This window comes from Octopus bimaculoides, chromosome 27, assembly GCF_001194135.2.
Source record: "Octopus bimaculoides isolate UCB-OBI-ISO-001 chromosome 27, ASM119413v2, whole genome shotgun sequence".
NCBI classification, from domain to species: domain Eukaryota; kingdom Metazoa; phylum Mollusca; class Cephalopoda; order Octopoda; family Octopodidae; genus Octopus; species Octopus bimaculoides.
This window is the reverse complement of record NC_069007.1, coordinates 41,403-62,338: the sequence shown is the minus strand read 5'-3', so window position 1 is coordinate 62,338 and position 20,936 is coordinate 41,403. Positions and strand designations below refer to the sequence as shown.

The 20,936-nt window shown below is 38.6% G+C and overlaps 1 protein-coding gene across 1 annotated transcript in view; it reads left to right on the top strand.

Moving 5' to 3' along the window:
• LOC106881296 (putative ankyrin repeat protein RF_0381) overlaps positions 1-20,897 on the top strand; it is a 21,801-nt gene extending 904 nt beyond the window's left edge. The window contains exons 2-10 of the mRNA XM_014931628.2: positions 2,159-2,260; positions 5,926-6,077; positions 9,886-10,045; positions 10,921-11,381; positions 12,321-12,357; positions 13,123-13,332; positions 15,165-15,343; positions 16,965-17,113; positions 20,713-20,897. Coding sequence (XP_014787114.1) covers positions 2,177-2,260; positions 5,926-6,077; positions 9,886-10,045; positions 10,921-11,381; positions 12,321-12,357; positions 13,123-13,332; positions 15,165-15,343; positions 16,965-17,113; positions 20,713-20,888 — 1,608 coding nt within the window. The 5' untranslated portion in view covers positions 2,159-2,176 and the 3' untranslated portion in view covers positions 20,889-20,897. The remainder of the gene's footprint in view (positions 1-2,158; positions 2,261-5,925; positions 6,078-9,885; positions 10,046-10,920; positions 11,382-12,320; positions 12,358-13,122; positions 13,333-15,164; positions 15,344-16,964; positions 17,114-20,712) is intronic.
• Positions 20,898-20,936: the final 39 nt, after the last annotated feature.

The window sequence follows — 20,936 nt, the reverse complement described above, 5'->3', positions numbered from 1 at the left end:
GGGGGGGGGGCTCGGAACATTCACATCGTCACACATCACACACACACACACACATATTTATATATATGTGTGTGTGTGTGTTCTTGATATTCTTTCAAAGCAAGTTGTTTTACATCTATTACACTATTTTTTGGATTTGACGGCCAACAATTTTCATTTATGTTTTATGTAGTGTTTTTGGTACCGAAACACTTCCAAACTTCGTATACTTGTATATTTTGTGTTATAGAACAGATAAAAATGTTTGTATTCGAAGTTATTTCATGTAAAAAATTGTCGTATTTCGGTAATTTCAACCAATCACTGACGTCTATTGAGGTGAAAACAATCACTGCCGTGGAATGTAAGCAACGGTGTCATGGGATTTTTTCCCTTGAATAAAATTAGTACCGTTGTTTGTCAACAACTATCCGTGGTACTTTTATTTATGACATCGTTCGTGCGTTTGTACTGGTTTTAGCTTTAGGGTTAGGGTTCGGGTTTTAGAGTTAGGGTTAGTTTTAGGGTTATGATTATTTTTGCCATAACCCTAACCCTACCCTAACTCTAAACCCTTACTAGGGAATAATGATATAATTAAACAGAGAATAACACTCTTAACACCGGTAAAAATTATTGTTTATAAAAAGAGCAGTAACTGTATTCAGCTGAATGGACGTCAGTGATTGGTTGAAATTACAGAAATACGACAACTTTAACATGAAATAACTTAAGAAGAAATTTTTGTTAAAGAGGCTAAGAGAAAAAGATGTTTTATTTGACACATTCTACCAGTATGCCAAGTTTGAAAGTGTTTCGTTAAGAAAACAAGTGGTGCCCGTCAAATCAGAGAGATCCGAATAGAGCCTATCCTATGATAAGGTTTGGCCCTGAATTTAGAATGTCGGCATATAGGAGTCTTCATGAATGGGTTTGTGACTGAAACTTGTTATAAGCGCAAATCAGGGTGTTGACCCAGAAGTAAAGAGCAGAAAGGCTGAGGAGTGTTTTGCAGGTTAAGCAAGCGAACCTTTCCGTTTGAGCAGCATAAGCCACTGGATTCTCCAGCCCACTTGCAAAATGGACGTATTACAGACACATCCCCTCTAACAGTCTCTCAATGAGCAGCAGAATCATAGTCGAGCACTTTTGATGTCCATCAACGACTCGATGGCTTCCAATAGCCACAGGCAATAGCCTTCCGGTGAACATTAGCCTGAAGTCTCATCATCCAATGGTTTTTATCGTCTGCCACCTTTGTTGCCAGCAGGGCTAGGAACTCTCTGAACCTCCACTACTAACCTGCTCATCTAGATACCAGAAGCTATCTACTTATCTCTAGATTCATTGCCCACCCTCACCTTATTGGTAGCATCCTCGTACAAAGCTTGTACAGCCCTCATCTGCTCCTAAAAAATAATATGCAAACACAGTGCACCCCACTTAAAACAATCAACTTCACCCAGATGTGAAAAGGGCAGCAGATGAAGAAAAATCTTTTTCATCCGTGGTACAAAAGCTCATGTAACATTTGAGCTGACGTCGCTTATGCTATCAAGTTCTATGTGTACAATACATGGAACTGCATTTTAGATCTGACATAGCAGATATGGAAATACACATGCCAAAGTATTAGGAACAGACAGAAGAGAAAGTAGACATGGTGGAGTTGGAGTATACATTCATGAAGATCTCATGCCTTATGTCCTGCTGTCATATTCAAATTCACTTTCCAACTAACTGACGAGGACTGATCTACACATTTATAGCTCAAGATGTAGTGTCTTCCTCTGAGGTATGATCCACAGATCCATAAGTCAAGATCTACAATGTCTTCTTCTTGATGTGGTATGATCCACAGATCTATATCTCAAGGTGTACAGTGTCTACCTTGCTGATCGACAGACTATACATTCTTCTATTTAGGGTTTAATTGTAAATAACCAGACTGTAATAAGTAGAATAAGGTAGCTAACCTAGAGACACAATGTAACGCTTGCTGTTAGGTTTATTGGTGCCAGGAAGAACATTCAGCTATAAATATTAGTTTAGATAAACTGAAATTTCTAATATTTGTCATTGTTTGAGGTTTTAGAACCATCATTTGTGTATTGCTGTTGGCTTCATTTTATAAGTTTTTTTTCTTTTTTTAAACTATTTTTGTTCCTTTCTTTTTTAGTATCTTTCATTAAAAAACATGGAGGTTTATAAGATTACAGAGAAAATTAAGCAAGGTGACATTCACTATATTAAAACATTTCTTAAAGAAAATCCAGATAAAGTAAGTTGTCCTGTTTATTGCCTTCACAAATTTGACTGTTTAATATTTTCTACACAAGATTAAATGTTCCTACCTAACCACATGCATTTGTCCATGATATTTTATTTCTTTCTTCATCTCTTTTGTCTAATCCACATCACTGTCAGTTTTCATAAATGCTTAACCAAACCTTGAGGAATGTGAGTGACAGAGAAGCCCCTCATCACACATTGCATTGGAGTATTCTGACAGGAAATATTCAGCTCAAGAGATGAGAGATAGGTGAAGTCAAAAGATGGGTGTGATTCTGTCAAGAAGTTCTCTTACCACACATAGGCAAAGGTTTTACTGATTTGAAGGGCTACACCATTTTTTGCACAAGTTGTCAAACATATGAAAATACTGGTGTGTCACACAGGAATGAAACTTCCCACTTGATCTGGCTTTATAGAACTGTACCGGTGCTCACTGATTAGAGAAAGATACCCAAAGGCATAAAGATGGTGGTTGTTTATAGTTTCTTCACTTCATAATTGAAATATTGGAAGTTAGAATAGCAGGCCAGTAGTCAACTGATGAGACACTGCAAGAATATAGAGCAGGGCTTCTCAGAGAGGGTAACATCACCCCTAGGTAGGGGCTGTGGAAAATTTTCTATGGATACTGAGGACTAAGGAGCCAACAGAGGTATAAATATATAAAACATAAAGAATGTGTCCTTGAGTTTGGCTGAAGCAATGTACTAAAGTTTGGATCAGTAACTACAGTGAAGCGATGAGGCATCAAATATTCACTTACTGTTGGGGGGGGGGGGCTGCTATGGTGAGTGGTCGTCCCTGTTAAGGCTAGTATCTAGAACTAAATTACTCTCACCTGATGTTTGTACATTAAAATTGAATCATAGCAAAGAAAGATGTATTTGAAAACTTGTTAATAAAAGAAAAGGGACCATACTTAAAAAAAAAAGGGTTCGGAGAAGCACTGGACTTCATGCCAAGATGTTAATTCCTCTGGTGTCATGGATTGGAGAATGCCCAGTTTCTTTCAGGAGACATCCACATTGGCTAGGTTTCTCAATTCTTTTTGCACAGCATTAAAGAGCTGTGGATCTTTGAATGTCAAGCTATTGCAGTACCTCATCCATATTTTGGATGGTAATTTTGGTATTACACAATGATGTACAGTATGGTCATTTGCATAATTCTTGATGTTGACATTAGCTATTTGTCCTTCCTGAATTTTCTACATGTAAACTATTACATATCTCTCTCATCTTCACTTCAGAGAATAGATTCATAATTTTTTTCCAGCCTACCCAAGTAGTGTGGAAAACATTTTTTGGAGTAGCATTGAATTGCTTTAAGCTTTGCTGTTAGTTTGACACTATGTGGTGACCACAGCTGGGAGCAGTAATCAAGGCAACTGAGGACAAAAGCTTTCCCTGGGATCAACCTGATGTCTTGGTCTCTCGTCCTGAGGCACATTAGTATCCATCCTGCCAATTTTCTATACTTTGTTGCTGTCTTCATAATGTGTGCATGAAATGATGTATCATTGCACATAAGTTTCTCACCGCCTGTGACTTTAGGAATCTCATTGCCCTTGGGTCCGATATACACAGAATGTTGTGTATTTGTGAGCTGATCACACAGTGCTTGAAATTTTCTAGCATTAACCTGCCTGTTGTTTTCTTCAGTTCCCTTGAATATTGCATTTAGGTCCTGTTCCAAGCTTGGGACATCACCGGGTCTCTATATTGCATGTGATAATTTTGTATTGTCAGCATAGGTAGGGACAGCTGTCTAAGTAAGCATGGGCATGTCGAAGAGAGCTACTGTAAGCTGCTATAGGACAGTTCCCTGGGGTACTCAGAAATTGTCTTTCTCCAGTGAGGGCACTATTGGTTGCAACTGTCAGACTTCTATATTTTAAGAAACCGTGTAGCCACTCTCTTAGTTTACTAACCAAGCCAAAATCTTGCAGCTTATGACATATAATGCCATGATCTACCTTTACAAAGTCAAGATACAGAACCATCGATCTTTGTATGGTGAAGCAGTTGCTTCAAGACCAGTCATAATGTGATAAAAGCTGTGTTGCGCATCTGCTTACTAGACTGTTATGCAAATTGTGCTATGATTTCAGTGATTTCCCCATTGACATGAAAGGCATGTCCATTTGATGACCAGGGAGAGCGAGTAGCCATTTTGAATAACATACATTTAATCAAGAATATCATGGATAGCACTATATGACACTTTGCTGTTTTGGATTATGTGTGAACCAAGAATTACTGGTCATTCATAACAATCAAAGAAACTAATTTTGAAGAAGTCGTTGAATAATCGATAGAGAACAAAATTAATGAAAAGACGGGTACAAATTGGGAAGGATACCAGATATGAAAAGATACTTGAAAGCAAACAGATTGAATGTTGACCCAAACTCCACAATTGCTGACAAGGCTTTTAATCATTGGTTTAGAAGTTTCACCAACTTTATACACTCACTACCAGGACAGGAAGGTAGTATTATGAATAAATTCAATCTTTTGATGATGTGGAACTGAATGCATACGAATTCATGAGTGAAGCTCAGGACTGTAAAGAAGCTGTAAATACACTGAATATTGTGTATATTAAACGAAAGAACATCATAATGGTATGCCATCTTTTGACCACAAGAAGACAGAAAGCAGGAGAATCTCCCGACCAGTTCTGAAATGAACTCAAAATACTTGCAGCGAGTGCTGAGCAGAACCGGTCGGAAATGTTTAGAGATGTGTTTAGAAATGGACTAATTTTGAATCGGATAAGATAAAGACTGTTAGAAAACAAAACTGCCAACCTCAGCACAGCTTATGACGAAGCATGTCTGCTAGAGGTGGCACAACAGAGTTCCTGAGTTTTGTCAAATTCTGAGTGTGCCACCTTCAGCCCAACGGCACTGGTCATGGCCAAGACGATTGATTCCCAAAGCCGGAAGAAGAATGGTCTGCTGTGATCCAAAACGGAAAAGCCTCTCAGTGTTGGTTTTGTGGCTATTCCAGACACCCATGGAGTTTGTTCTCCTGCATGGGAAGCAGAGTCTACCACAAATACTCCCCAAAATAGGACATTTTGGAAAACTTTGTAGGAACAACTCAGCAATTGTGACACATAAAGATGATAAATATGATCTACGTTTGGCAGTATCAGCAGGTTCACCATTCCGTGTCACTTCCATGGTTATCCTGAACAAGACTTACAAAGCCGAAGCATTAATTGATAATGGTAGCATTGAGAAGACTTCCATCAGTGAGAAGCTAGTGAACATAACATCAAAACTGTAAAATCAAAGAACATCATTGGTATGGCGGCTTTTGCATCTCTTTCTTTGCAAATAAACTCTGCTAAAGAATCTGATGTGGTTTCAACTGAAGCTTACATGGCTTCAATTGAATAGCTAGGAAACAATTGGGACCGTTTACCATGCTGGTATCGGTTGACTGGTTCAGCACAAACTTGCAAATCAAAAGACTGCACCAAGGTCTGCTGTCTCCTTTAACATGGTTTCTATAGTTTTCTTCTTCCCCCATCCCTCTTTTTCACATCCCTCTTTTCTCAACCATGCATCTTCCTTACTCACACTTTCTCTACTCTCTCTCCCTTAATATATTTGAAATGGCTTCGTTATCTTCATTTCAGATCAACCAAACAAACTCATGGGGCCTGACGTACCTGATGGTTGCTTGTCAACAAGGCAACACGGATTTAATAAATTTGTTGATTGATGCTGGAGCTGAGTTAGACATGAGTGACAAAGGTGGTAATGCAGCTTTACATTATGCTGTGACTAAGTAAGTTCACAATTAACTAAAATTTTCAGATCCATTTTGTTTCAAACCTTCTTACAGGCATCTTAGTCGTGAAATTAAAACAAAAAGTATCAGAATCGTTATACCCGTTCTTTGAAAGAAATAAAAATTATTAGGGGCTGGGATGTTTTTCTTTTTTCTGCTATAGGTACAAAGCCTGAAATTTGGGGGAAGGGGGTTTATTGATTACATTGACCCCCCACTGTTCAACTAGTACTTATTTTATCAACCTCAAAAGGATTAAAAGACAAAGTCGATCATAAGTCAATTGAATTTGAACTCAGAACATAAAAATGAACAAAATGCCAGAGGAAAGCATTTTGTCTGACGTGCGAAGGAGTCTGTCAGCTTGCCATCGATATGTCGAGAAATGGTATGAAAATAATTTCGTTTATCGTAAACAACTGAAATGAATGAGTAAATTCTTATGAAAAATACATTATTCATTATTGTTGTTAGTCGAGTTAAAATAGTTCACTGGATCAACTTTGCCTTTCACCTTTTCAGGATCAATAAAACAAAGAATCAGTGAAATACAGGTGGGTCGATGTAAATGATTAAAACCCTAACCCTAACCCTTCCCCCTTACACTGCTGCCCTGGTGCAAAACTGTAAAACAAATATTATTGTTGTTATCTATTATGTTACAGATGACTGTTCCTATCAAGGCCAAGTGGATTGGAGCAATGTGAAACAAAGTGTCTTGCTCAGAGGCACAGTGTGCCACTGGAAATGAAACTCAAAATTTTACAATAGTCACCCAAATACTCTAACAAAGAAACCATGCACCTCCACATATCATCATCATCATCATCGTTTAACGTCCGCTTTCCATGCTAGCATGGGTTGGACGATTTGACTGAGGACTGGTGAAACCAGATGGCTACACCAGGCTCCAATCTAATTTGGCAGAGTTTCTACAGCTGGATGCCCTTCCTAACGCCAACCACTCAGAGAGTTTAGAGACCTACATATAGATACACACACACACACACACACATATATATACACATGTGTATGTACATACATCATCATCATTATCATTTAGCATTCTTCTTTCCAAGCTGGCATGGGTTGGACAATTTGACAAGAGCAGCTGGATGCTTTTTCTAATGCCGACCACTTAACAGTGTACTGGGTGTTTTTTACATGGTGCCAACATTGGTGATGTTGTCAGGTACCTGCAGAATAAGACCCATCACCTGAATGAGGTATAGACTGGGGAAATAAGGAACTATGATGGAGGAAGAGGAGCAGGTGTCTTGCTGAAGAAGTGAATACATGGCTTGCTCACCTGGAAAGCGAGAGAGAGAAGGGCAGTTAATGGATATGATGACTGGAATTACTTCTGAACCGTTTGGAATTACCAGTGAAACATTTAAAACCTCTGGTGGAGTTGTATGTGGTTCAATCACCCATGGAGTTAATCAGATTATAGTCAGCTGCCACAAAGGTAAAAGAGATGCCTTAGACAGAAGTAATTCAAGGCTTATCAAATTGTTGGACCAGGTCATATGGAGAGAGTTATAGCCCAATTAATTAGGAACAGAATTAAAATAGATGAGATGCAGGTCAGTTTTGTACTGGGTAGAAGTACTACCAGTGCTGTCTTCTTAGACAATTGTAGACCATTATATTTGGTATCTGTTGACCTTTGACAGAGTCCTTTGCTCTGTGATATGGTGGTCTCTGAGGAAGCTAAGAATAGATGAATGTATTGCGAAAGCTGAGCAAACCGTACCCATGAGCGCTGCAAGGCAAGAGTTAACCATGGGTAGTGTGCAGGTAGACTTTCACCAGGGCATGGTCCTCTGGTCCCTTCTGTTCATCATCATTTCCCTCCAAGCTATAATGGGAACTTAAGGCTGGCTGCTCCTAGAAACTGCTTTATGCTGATGGTCTAACTCTCATAGTGGAATCTTTAATAGAATTAGAAAACAAAATGTGGAAGCAAAGACTGGAATTAAAGTTAACTTAGCAAAGACCAAGGTTGTAGTCAGCAAGAAATCAAACAGGGCCCTGCCCTTCTCAATGTATAGGAAAGGAGGGATAGGCAGTGATTCCATATGGTGTACCCGGTGCAAGCTACAGACTCACAAATGGCAGAGTGGAATTGGAGCAAGGTTAATAGAGAAAGTAGTGTATGTATGTGGAAGATGCACAGGTATCATATAGTTGAAGGATGCATGGGAAATTGATTTTTCTCAAATGCCCTAAAGGCTTTTTAAATTAGTGGTGGAGGAGGTTGTTTAGAAATTATAGTCACTAGAATAAGAATAGGATGGAGAATGTTGAGAGAACTAGTACCTCTGCTGGCAACAAACAGTCCCTTTCTCTCTCACCAAGTGAAAGGAAGATTGTATGATGCTTGTATACATGCAGCAATGCTACATGGTAGTGAGATGTGAACCCTGAATATAGAGGACAAAGACAAGAAAAGAATGAAACTAGTAGTGCTCTGCTGGATGTGCAATGTTAGTATGCCTGTACGACTGCAAATGTGTTGGCAAAAAGTTAGGCATAAGAGGGATCAAATGTAGAATACAAGAGAGAAGACTACACAGACATGAGATAAAGAATTGAAGGCTGGTCTCTAGATACAGAGCCCTTTGCAGAGGTGGTGACAAAGGACCAAGATGATTGGCATTTTGCTCTGCTTGAGAAAACCCGTCCACTACAACAAATAATGAGATCCTAAAACCACTCATTTACGCTTGTATATGGGAATACCTGTCCCTCCCTTTTCTCTCTGACATCATGCATCCCTTCATTTCCATACCCCCTGATCCCACTAGGTATGGTGCTATGATGGCTGTTGTTATCACCTGAGAGCAGAATCAGCTCATATCAGAAACGCCCAGACCCCATCCAAACCACTTCCATTCCTCATCTTCCCTGCCCTACTCTGTTTTAGGCAATCACCTCCTCTCTCTCTCTCTCTCTCTCTCTCTCTCTACTATATTCCATTCCAAACACTTCTATCTACTTTCATTCTCAATACCCTCATATGTCTATAATTATACCCTACCAACTGGCCCCTTATGTATCCTTCTGTATCCTTCTCCACTGCTCTTATACCTTGCTCATAATTCTACTACTTTTTGTTCAATTTTCCTTTCTGAGTCACTCTTCATAATGGGATTTCCGCATTACCTACCCTCCCACCCTTCCTTATCCTTCACTTCATTGACCCCCAACCTCCGCGTGTTCATTGTTATGAAAGCATTCACTCTCATCCCCTCCCATGTCCCACTGACCATGTCCTCTCTTAAGCTCACCTTCTTCCTTGAGAGATTTGCACTATCACCCTTTCCCTAACTTCCTCTCATCGTTTTTAGCCAGGTATCACAAGATACCTGTGCTTGTCCTTCTCTCATACTTTAGCCTTTCAACACCTCCACCTTCCCATCCCAAATACTTCCTCTTAGATGTGGGGGGCTTTATCCCTGTCTTCTCTTTTTCTCTCTTGCAAGTTACATGGCAATTTCACTTGTGCCAGTGGCATGTAAAAAGCACCCAATACACTTCGTAAAATGATTGGCATTAGGAAGGGCGTCCAACCATAGAAACTATGCTAAAGATGGCATTTGAGTTCACTGCAGCCCCGAAGCTTACCAATTCACTTCCTTTCAAGCCATCCTGGCCCCAGCATGGAAAGTAGACATTAAATGGTGGTGCATACATATAGCTCTTTTGTATGTTTAATTTTTAAGTACTGAACATCTGTGTATATTTAATGTAATTATTTTGCCAATGTCTGTAATGTTTATTTATTTTTTTTTACTTTCAGCCACCAACGTGATGCTGTGGCCCTCATGATTTCCAGGCGAGCTAATGTCAACAGCCAGAATTTCCGAGGCAACAGTCCTCTCCATCGGGTGGTGAAGGAGAAGGACTGGAAAGATGTGTTAGAAGTTATATTAAATACCCGTGGAAAATACATTTTACAGGTTAATAAATATATTAGGTCGTCAAGTATGAAATTTGTAGGAAAAAAGTTTGCTGTTGTTTTATAAATACAAGAAATAGTTTTATCCATAAAAGTATGCACACATATTATGGAAACACTTTTGCCATTTGAGCGGTAGCATGTCTAGCCCATAACTGTAAAAGCCTGGCAATCTAGAGTCGATAAAATCTTGGAAGGCCTGTTTTACAGCATCGTTGGAATTAAATTTTTTTTGCTATCGAAAAGTTATCCAAATTCTGGATAAAGTGATAGTGGGGGCAAGATCAGGTGAGTGTGGTGGACGATGGAGAACTTCCAACTCCTGTAGTTTTGCCAGTGTCATTTTTGCAATGTGTGGTCTGGCATTGTCCTGCAATAAAATAGGAGTGGATCTGTTGACTAATCTAGTCTGTTATTTTGTAAGTTTCTGCATCATTTGGTCCAGTTGGCTGCAGTATACTTCAGCCATGATTGATGAGCCAGATTTAATGTACAGCGTACACACATACACACATATTCTGTAGCTGTGTCTGTCCATTTAGTTGTTGATCATATATGTGTGTGTATGAACACAATATAAACTTCATTGAATTAATCGCCACACCATCATTCCACCTGTCGTGTCATATATAGATAGTACAATGCGTTTGATGTGGCTGTGTGTTATGTTAACACAAGAGTTCACACAGAGATGCGAGAGTAACTACAAGATCTATACATTTGCTACATAAAAATATATTTAATTTTTCTTTTGATGATAATACATGGAATCAAATTGCAGAAACTAGTTGAACGAAGTTAATCTTATGCAAGAAAATGCAGTTCTCAGTCTAGACACCATTTTTGAAAGTGTTCGTTGTTTGTTTATTTCTTCAGATCAATCTACAAAATAGCAATGGTGACACACCTCTACATCTGGCTTGTCATTGGGGACACATAGACATCATTCATCAATTACTGCAGCAGTCTTACATTGATGTCAACATGATGGACAATAAAGGCGACACACCTCTACACCTGGCCTGCCGTGGTGGACAAACAGACATTGTCTACTTGTTACTGCAGTGCAACTCTGTTGCAAATGTGGGTAATATCAATGGTTACACACCTCTACATTGGGCCTGTCGTGGTGGACACACAGACATTGTTCACCTATTACTACAGATGCCTGACCCTGCTGTTAATGTTGGGGATATTAAATATGGTTACACACCTCTACACTGGGCTTGTCTTGGTGGACACACAGACATTGTTCACTTATTACTGTTGCTCTCTAAGCCTGATGTCCATGTCGTGGACAATGCCGGTAACACACCCCTACATGTGGCAGTTCTATGGTAAGTTCCCATTGATTCAGAACATTCCAAATCTGTTTCTTTTATCATCTTTTCAATACTGTTTGTTTTAATTATGTCATAATCCCTCATGGAGTCACCTTTCTACTCTCTTTCACACTTTTCAGACACTGTAATTAACATTAATTAACCATCACCATAATCATTGTTGTTGTTGTTACCTGATTAGATTCTTTACTTCATCTCATCCTCTGTTAACCTCGTTACACGTTCAAAGCCCCTTTTTTCTTCCTTTCACTCCCCCCCTCTCTCTCTCTTTCCCTCCCTCTCTTATAGGCATCCTCTTTCCTCTGACCCTGGGCTAAATACAGAATCTCTAAGTATTTACTTTTGTTTCTTTATGTTCCAAGTTCAAATCCTACCAGAGAATCTATTGTAACTCTAGGGCCGATATAATCTGTGCTAGTAATATCCAGGAGTTCAATTAATAAACTATCCCCCATGTCTCCTGTTCTTGTGTCTTATTACTGTTGAGCTAAATACCTTGTGGTATTTATTTATGACTCTTTACAATCTGGGTTCAAATCTTGCTGAGGTTTCCTTGGCTTTTCTCCTTTGCAAGGTTGATAAAATACAATACCAGTCATGTTCTGGGGTCTATATAATCAACTAAGTGCTTCTTCCCCTTGTAAAATTCATGTCTGTATGACAGCTGTTCATTGTACCATATATATATATATATATATATATATGGTACAATGGTGTATATATATATATATATACATTGTGTTCACTCGGGTATCAATGTGTATCATCGACTGTATATGTGTGCCTGTGTCTATAGAATTACTGATATAATTGGGTTTTGCTAACCTAACTGCTTTAGTTTTCATGAATTAATGACCTAATAATTATTAATTATCTCAATCTCAGAGGATGTTTTTTTTTATTTATTTTCTTTCCTCTCTCTATAATTTTCAGGCAACGCTATGATATATTAACTTTAATGCTGTCCCAGGTCAGTTAACATATACATATTATACACACGAGCATTTTATTAATTTATTTAATATTAATATCATCAAAGTAACAATAAAATACTGGGGGCAAATTTAATCAACTGTATTCCCACTCCCTTTTTATGTGGCAGGTCTTATGTCTGTGGAAAAACATTCTATTGGTCATGATGATGGTATTACGGGTGGTCAACACCACCACAGATGCTAGCACCTATGCTACAGCATGTGTAGAAGATAATTACAAAATTAACATAAATCTATAACATTTTCTGTATTAATGCGGAATATTGCATAGACATCAACACAATTTTATGACTTTATGAAGTTCTTTTATAACAAGAAAGGAAATCAAAAGCGTACCCTTGTGGCAGCTGTCTTCGCATGCATCATTCACAAAGGTTTCTAAATGAAAGTGAATAACAATTAACACTTCCTTCAAAATATGTGTGTGTGTGTATATGTATATACACACAGATATATGTATATAAATATATTTATATAGAAAGAGAAAGAGAGAGAAAGTGATGCAGACAAATACGCTTGGGCTTTTGACATACAATCTGTTAATAACATCTCAATAGATTTATCATGTCTCGAACACATACCTATAGCATGTTATAGGGTGACCTAGGGAGGGTTGACTCTACTTGCAAACATCAAATTGTACATGGTCAGTTAGGGTTAGAGTTGGAAGTCAGTAACGACACATTGATATCAACCCTAATTTTCATATAAATTTTTTTCCTGTTTTTACTCCCACTAAGGATTCGGTGAAACTGGATCTCAAGAACCGTAACAAAATGACACCATTGCTTCTAGCTGTCTCCGGGGGTCATCTTGGAATGATCCACAAGTTAATTTCCAAAAGAGCAAGCATAAATGCTGTTGATGGTGGCGGTAATAATTGTCTGCATCTTGCTGTAGAGAAAAAGGTGTTTCATTCTGAGGGTGAACACTTAGGTATTTTAGATGAGGTAAGTTTTTCAAAATTGTTTATAAATATTTGAGAGAAAGAGACAAGCAGACAGACATCATTTTTCACACATCAACCCCCCTCTTCCATTTCCATTTAGTAATCCAGTCTCTCCTGATAACCCTAATTATATTATGTACAAAAACATCACTCAATATGGTTGCCTCCACACAAGAACAAAATGATTTTGCTGCTGCTGCCACAACTTCTGTCTTTTTGATTTTGCATGTCGCACACACGATGCTGGTCTTCAAACTGTTGACACTTGATTGTGGTGAAGCACTGGTCCTCGTGTGAAGTACGCTCAATAAAAAGTAATCGAGAAGGTTGAGATCTGTGCTATTATTGGGCCAGATGTTGGCCCTCACAAAAAAATGGCTCCTTCTCACCAAGGAAGGCCTATGTTGCTTTTGACCCATGGCATGGTGCAGAATCCTGGATAAGCACCACATTGTCAAGCCCAAACTTCTGCTCCATCCAAAGTAACAGAGATCTTCAGGGTTCCAGATACTCCTTTGTGCTGATCTTCAAGCCAGATTTCAATGAAGTGTGGGTCCATGACTCTTCCATCATTCGTCACAGCTCCAAATACCACAGAAGCAAAATTCTTAGTCTCAAACACAGTGGGGAGGGGGGGACATTAGAAGAGTCGTATGCAATTACTCGAGAATTTCTGCAATTCACCTCAGCATCCACAGTGAACTTCTTGTTCACAAACCTGAGAGTTTTTCCTACACCTTGATGCTTGATGAATAATGAGCTTTGAGCATCTCTCAGTTCTGATTGCTTTGCCCGTGGCTGTTGGGAGGTGACGGCAGCGTCAAACAAAGCTAGTCATACCATGGTTCCTGTTCACAGCTCTGGATACTGTGGAAAGGGACACGTGTTTCTTTGCAAGAGTTGTCATAGATATAGATGGGTTGGCTTCAGTCAAGCGTTTGAGAGCAGCGAGAAACGTTGTGCTTGGAATCATTTTGAGTCTTGTGTTCTTTGAATTGTTTATACACAGGATAAACTGTTTTGGCAATAGTTTTATTGGCAGTGTGCCCAGCATACACCGAAACAACAATGGTGGAACGATTCTGTTGTTCTCCGACTTTCCGTTTCTACTTACCTGAAAAGTAAAGAGGATTAGATTTTCAAGCAAGCAAGGTTTTGTCGAAAAATGAAATGTTAAACCCACTAAGTCAACTGCTTAAAATTGGTCTCAAATTATCTGCAAGGCCCTGTACACAACATATATCCACAATGTAGAATGGCAGAACACTTGAAAGTGAGTACAATAAAGCAAGGTCCTAAGTGTGCTTCCTTGTACTTCAGTTTTTAATGTACAACTACACATTCATGCATGCAAGCAAAGAGACAGACAGACAGACAGAAACACACTTCCATAAGCATCATTTTTTGCTATGGCCAGTTGTATCGATAGGTTTTTGTTGTGTTTTGTGTGATATGTTCCATTAGAATTCCAATGTGTCACTTGGTGCTATGATTTTGGTTTTGTATTATTTATTGAATTTTTTGTAAAATTTGTGATTTGCAAGAAAACCTCTACTCATTAAGTATCAATAAACTTCATGTTAATTAGTAAGGTTTGTTCTGTTTAATATAATGACAAATATTTAAAATGTTATCTTAATGTTGAAAATAAAAATAAATGGAAAATGGCCTCAACTAGAGGTAGGAACTCAATACTGCATAACCAGTTTAATCAGTGGATATACACAGCAAAAACTATATTTAGATTTAGTAGAATTGTTTTGTAATTTGGAGCTACTACAATGTATATTTTTGTAATATTGAATTCATCATTTTATATTTCACCATTTGTAGTTCTGCTTGAAGCTCTCTTTGAGTAAGAAAGACAGGCTCTCTGCTACAGTAGTTGCTAGCTATCTTGCTTATCAGGGAGCCAACTTTTACCATAAAAACAGTGAGAATGTGACCCCACTGGATCTCATTAAGAGTTTGCATTTAAAGGAGCAAATAAAAGCATTTTTCCCACCACAGCAGTAAGTATTCACTGGCAATGACAAGATAATCCAGTCTAATTTCCATTCTGTATATAATCGTGTTTATATGTTCGTTATGTTTTAATTCTGCCAATACATTATAGTGTCGTTAGTGTTTTGGCCAAAGACACACACAGCAATAGCAAGAAAAGCAATAAACAGAAAATACAGTTGTTAGGTGATCAAACAAAGAACACTATTTTGAATACAGTCTCATAATCGGTTGTGTTGACATTTATATCTCACTCAGTACCGCCTTCATAGGATTTTCGAGCGAGATCGTTGCCAGTGCCTCTGGACTGGCTCTTTTGCGGGTGGCACATAAAATACACCATTTTGAGCGTGGCTGTTGCCAGTACCGCCTGACTGGCCCTCGTGCGGGTGACACGTAAAAGCACCCACTACACTCTGAGTGGTTGGCGTTAGGAAGGGCATCCAGCTGTAGAAACTCTGCCAAATCAGATTGGAGCCTGGTGTAGCCATCTGGTTTCACCGGTCCTCAGTCAAATCGTCCAACCCATGCTAGCATGGAAAGCGGACATTAAACGATGACGATGATGATGATGTCTACCCCTAGAATACCTCTCTTGATTCCCTATTTTAAAGATGTGTAACCACCAAAAAAAGGTAGTTCTAAATAATGACGTGAATGAACACATTTTTTAAATTGTTACTTAGAAGTAAGAGGAATTTATTTATCAACACTTTTTCTCGCTCTTCTCTGTCCCAATCAGTGATTATCACGTAAGCTTTACAAACAGACACTAAACAATGGATATTTATTTCTGTAAATACTGGAGGAACATTGCCTTATGTCTTCACAGAACAAATCTACCTGGAAACAAATTATCCAAATAATATGTATACAGCAGGCTTTCTGGGTGAAATTTGACAGTTTTCATAAAAGGAAACTAAAGCACAACATTCCACGCAGAAAGAAAAGGACCAGAAATGGCCATTGGATCATTTCTCACAGTCCATCAATCATAGAACTAATGTCCCTTTCGTTAATTGGGGATCATCAGGAGGTTACTGGTACATTAAAGGTTAATGGAAACAACATTTACTGCATTCAGTTCATCAATTTCGAAATGAGTTCTCAGGTTTTGTACATGATTTTAGGACCATTGTTCCATTTAAAACTGTGATCTGTTTTGTAACCTTGTTCACCCATACATGAAGCCATGGCAACTGTGTCTGGCCATACAACTTAAAGCCAAATGTCTAAGTAGAGAGCACTTGTTAAATAGATTGGATAGAATAAAGCGTTTTATAGATACATATATTATAAAATGTGTATATACAAACTTGTTTACATCCATTTGTTCAGAAGAAATGTGGTTTATACCAGAAGTGAAACATATTCCTGGAATATATGGAGTTCACTGTGTGTAAACGAATCTTGTGGTGTGTCAAAGTCAACACACATATTTGTCAACGTATGTATACATATATATACACACATCAGCATGTATGGAATTGTTTACAGAAAAGTCTGTGATGTACTCTTTGCTGGTCATTGTAGTGTTTCATAATATTCTGTATTCTAAACATGTACACAATGTAATATTTGTTATAAATTGATTCTATTGAAGAGATGTGTTTATATTTTGTTCCATAGATTACCATGTCTGTTATGTGAAGATAAAGAGGCCACTGTAACATTCTATCCTTGTGAACATACTGTGATATGTGAAGAATGTTGTTCCAAAATTAAGCGTAAAACATGCCCCCAGTGTCGACAACCTGTAACTAGCAAGAGTGGATTTGGTAAGGATATTATTTAATGACATGTCTGTTTGTCTCATTGAATTTGTAGTGTGGAATAATTTACTTCATGTTGTTGTGTAGACCCAGGTGTCTTTTCTCTGTGATTGTAAATCTATCACTACATCCATTAAACATGACTAATGAATGATACTGGAAAAGGATGACTAACTGAAATCTCAATAAATTTCTCAGGTTCTATTAGTAAACATTGACTTTTTATAGTTCCTTGTGAGCTCTTCGAGGTATCATGGGAAGCTGATGATTGAAGACCACAGCACATGCTTTGGTAGTGCAGGAGATTCAATGAGAAAATCTCTACAGCAGAGAGTCTGACTGTTAAATCAGTTGTTCTAGGTTTCTGAAAATGTTGATAATCAGTCAAAATAGGCATGGATAACTACAGCTTTGTACAAGGGAAACTGTGTAGAATCCCATCAGATGAACAGCAATTCAAAAGGGTTGTTATTCTCACAGCTGCATCATTGTGATTCTTCATGGTATTAAGGTTAAAAGTGCCTGTGGAATACTCAGCCAATATGATTTGATAGTTCAGCTGATTGAATAACTGCAACACTAATTACAGCAAATGAAAGATCCATTAAACCGTTCGTTAAAGTGTTTCAATTAAATTCTAACATAATCGTGAATTTACACTGGTGTAACAGCACAACTAATTTTTTTATTTATCAACATAATGAGATTTTAGGAACATAATTTAAAAGGTTTTTAAGCAAATCCATTGCATAACATTTGTCACAAAGTGAATCTAATTACAGGCTAACACAGGTAAATTCAACAAAATCAGAGTCTTTTTGTTGCCAACAGAGGTAGCAGCTCTCTGAACTTTCTCCGTCCAATTCGTATTCCAGAAACGATACTTTCAGAGCATCCCCCACCCCATTGCCAATTTGGTCACCTTGGTAACAAAAATTGTCTCCTACCTTGAGAGAGTCTACATCCCATGTGCTGTTAGTGCTTATTGTTCCTGCACATTTGCCACACACCTGATCTTTTATCTACCTATGATTCCACTGCACCTCTTATGTGTCCATAGCTTATGTTTGGCACAGTGAATGGAATTACTTCCCATTCCTTTCTTACAGATTGATCAGGGCCTCTGCTTTCTTGCTAACAACAACTTTGGTCTTTGCTAAGTTAACTTTAAGGCCCTTTGATTCCAGGTTTTGCTTCCATACCTGAAATTTCTTCTCCAATTTTGCTACTGATTTTATAATAAGAGCAAAGTCATCATTGGATAGTAATTCGCATGGGCATCCAGTTTTGAATTCCTTTGTTATGGCCTGGAGAACTATGATGAACAAGAGTGGACTAAGAATTCAGAAATATTCTGCAGCAAGTCTAAAATACTGAAATGTTGATCATTATTTCTGAGTTTACAGAAGAAACAATGAGATACATTAGAATATCTAAGGCATATAATTGTATGTTAGAGCACTCAACATATACATGTATGCACACACGGCTTTGCAAAAGTCTTGTTACCCTTATTACAATGCTCTCGACAAAGGACACAATGATGGTTTTGATGCAGTTAAACATGTTTTTATTGTTTTAACATAAAAAGATAAGTTTAAATATTAATAACTTATCAATGTGGCTATCCACACTTGCTCCAGGTGAGACCTGAAGGCCGCTGACTCACACGCGGTTGGCGGAGGACCTCGGCTCATTTGACATTGCTGTGGCAGCCCTTGCCCTCGACATGCACCCGCACATTGTAGTGAAGGGGGCTGAGGTCAGGCAACTGCGAGGTCAGGCAACTGAGGTCAGGCAACTGCGATAGCCTACAGTTCTTTGACCAGAAGTTCATGTTCAACCCCAGTTACTTTTGCATGGCCTTGGCCATGTGGGCAGGGGCACCATCCTGCTGAAAGACTTTGTCCACCTACTTCATGGTCTTTCACACCCAGGGCAGGACTTTTGTGGCCAAGATGTCCCTGTAGTCAGCTGCAAGCCATAAGGCAGCATCTTCTCACCATTCAAAGCCACAATGCTGAGCATCATTACGGAGGGCAGGTGCTTGGCTGTGGGCACTTAGCGGATCTCAGAAACATCCTGGTCAAAGCTGACCATGTGGTTGTTCTGCTTGTTGACAACCGGATCAACCATGAAAGTTTTTTTCATCAGAAAGACACTTCAAGTCATTGAGAAGGTGACAACAGCGCTCCTGACGTTGGTCTTGCATATGGTCATTGAGCAGAGGCCTTTCCATGTACCTTAAGCTCTTGGACACTGGTCACCAAGTTGTTGTTTTTCATGAGCGCAGTCATTTTCAGCTTCAGATCACTTCTGAAGGCCTTTATCACAGCCAAATGGTTAACAACTTGAGGTGGAACTTTGAGATCTTTCTCTTTCTTGAGCCCCTCTGTGACCCTGTGGACAGTCATCCAGCTAACATTGATTTGCTTGGTGATGTTGGATTTGTTGTGGCCCACAGAGATCTCGGTTCTTTTCACTTCCATCTCGATGCACCTGCACACAATGGAAAAGAGGTTTTAACGACATGTGCTGGAAAAGTAGAACTTTAAGTATGTTTGACGGCACTTTTTCTATCACACATGTTAACCTCTCAAAAGATCAAAATCGAGTGCAACTGATTGCAAACTTTCATACATATATTATGTACATATGCATACGTACTTTGCTGCGAGTATTTTGCTGTTTTTCTCGATGACAGCTTTACAATTCTTCAGTTTCGTTCTATTGAACATGCAGGTACTTATACCAGAGTACAGTCTAAGGAATAGGATGAGGAAGCTTCACCTCTCAGCTGCTTTTCTGCGACAGAAACCAAAATATTTAAGGATTACCAGCTGAACGATTCCTTGTTATTTCTCACAGGATTAACTTATCAGTTAACGTCTGTTGTTTACCCTGGTTTATCCCTGAATTAAAATTTCTATCGTCAGAGTCTTTTCAATTGTAGTCTTCCCAATGTAGCCTTCAATTTTTCAGGCAATAAGTGTGATCTGGAGCAGATATGGTTGCTATTTTCTTTTTTTTTTTTTTACCTAACAGACCATTGATGGACATCTGTTGGGGAAAAAGTACCAATAACAAATGGAAACTAGACAAAATCCAAGATGTTGGGCCTAAAATATACAATGACTCAATGAAGATCAAGAGGAGTGCGGAAGGTGGCATTGATAATGAACATGATGTGTAGTAGCAGTAGAAGTTTATAGGTTGGGGTTACTATTGTCATTCGATAATGTCTCTCCATTTATATTAGGTTTGAGATCAACTCTTACTCATATAACAGGAATTGCAGCTTGGTTTCTCTCAAACCTGCTGACTACATCCCATCTCATTTATCTCTGTCCACTTCACTGCATTTAACCATTCCTACTGCTCCTTCCTAAACATCTTGATTTTCTGTGATAAAACTTGCTTGAGCAGGGGTGAGTTTTGATGATGGGAAGGGCATCCAACTATAGATCATCATCTTTTAACTTCCATCTTTGATGCTGGCCCTTTCATAATCCTACGATATTTCTTGCTTGTAATTTCCTGATAAATTATCCGATTCATAGTTTTCTTCGTAAACAACACCAACAACTGTGTGTTTATCATTTCAGAGGGATCCCAAGTTGACGACCAAACCACATGTACATGTACAATTTGTATGGAGCGGCGTTGGAACATGGTCTTTGAATGTGGCCATACCGCTTGTAAAGAATGTGGAGAAAGACTTCACAAGTGTCATTTGTGTAGGAAACAAATTGAGAGAAAGATTATTATTATTAAACATTGATCAACCCTTTCTTTGTGTCCTGTTGTTATCACATCTTGTTACCACCAT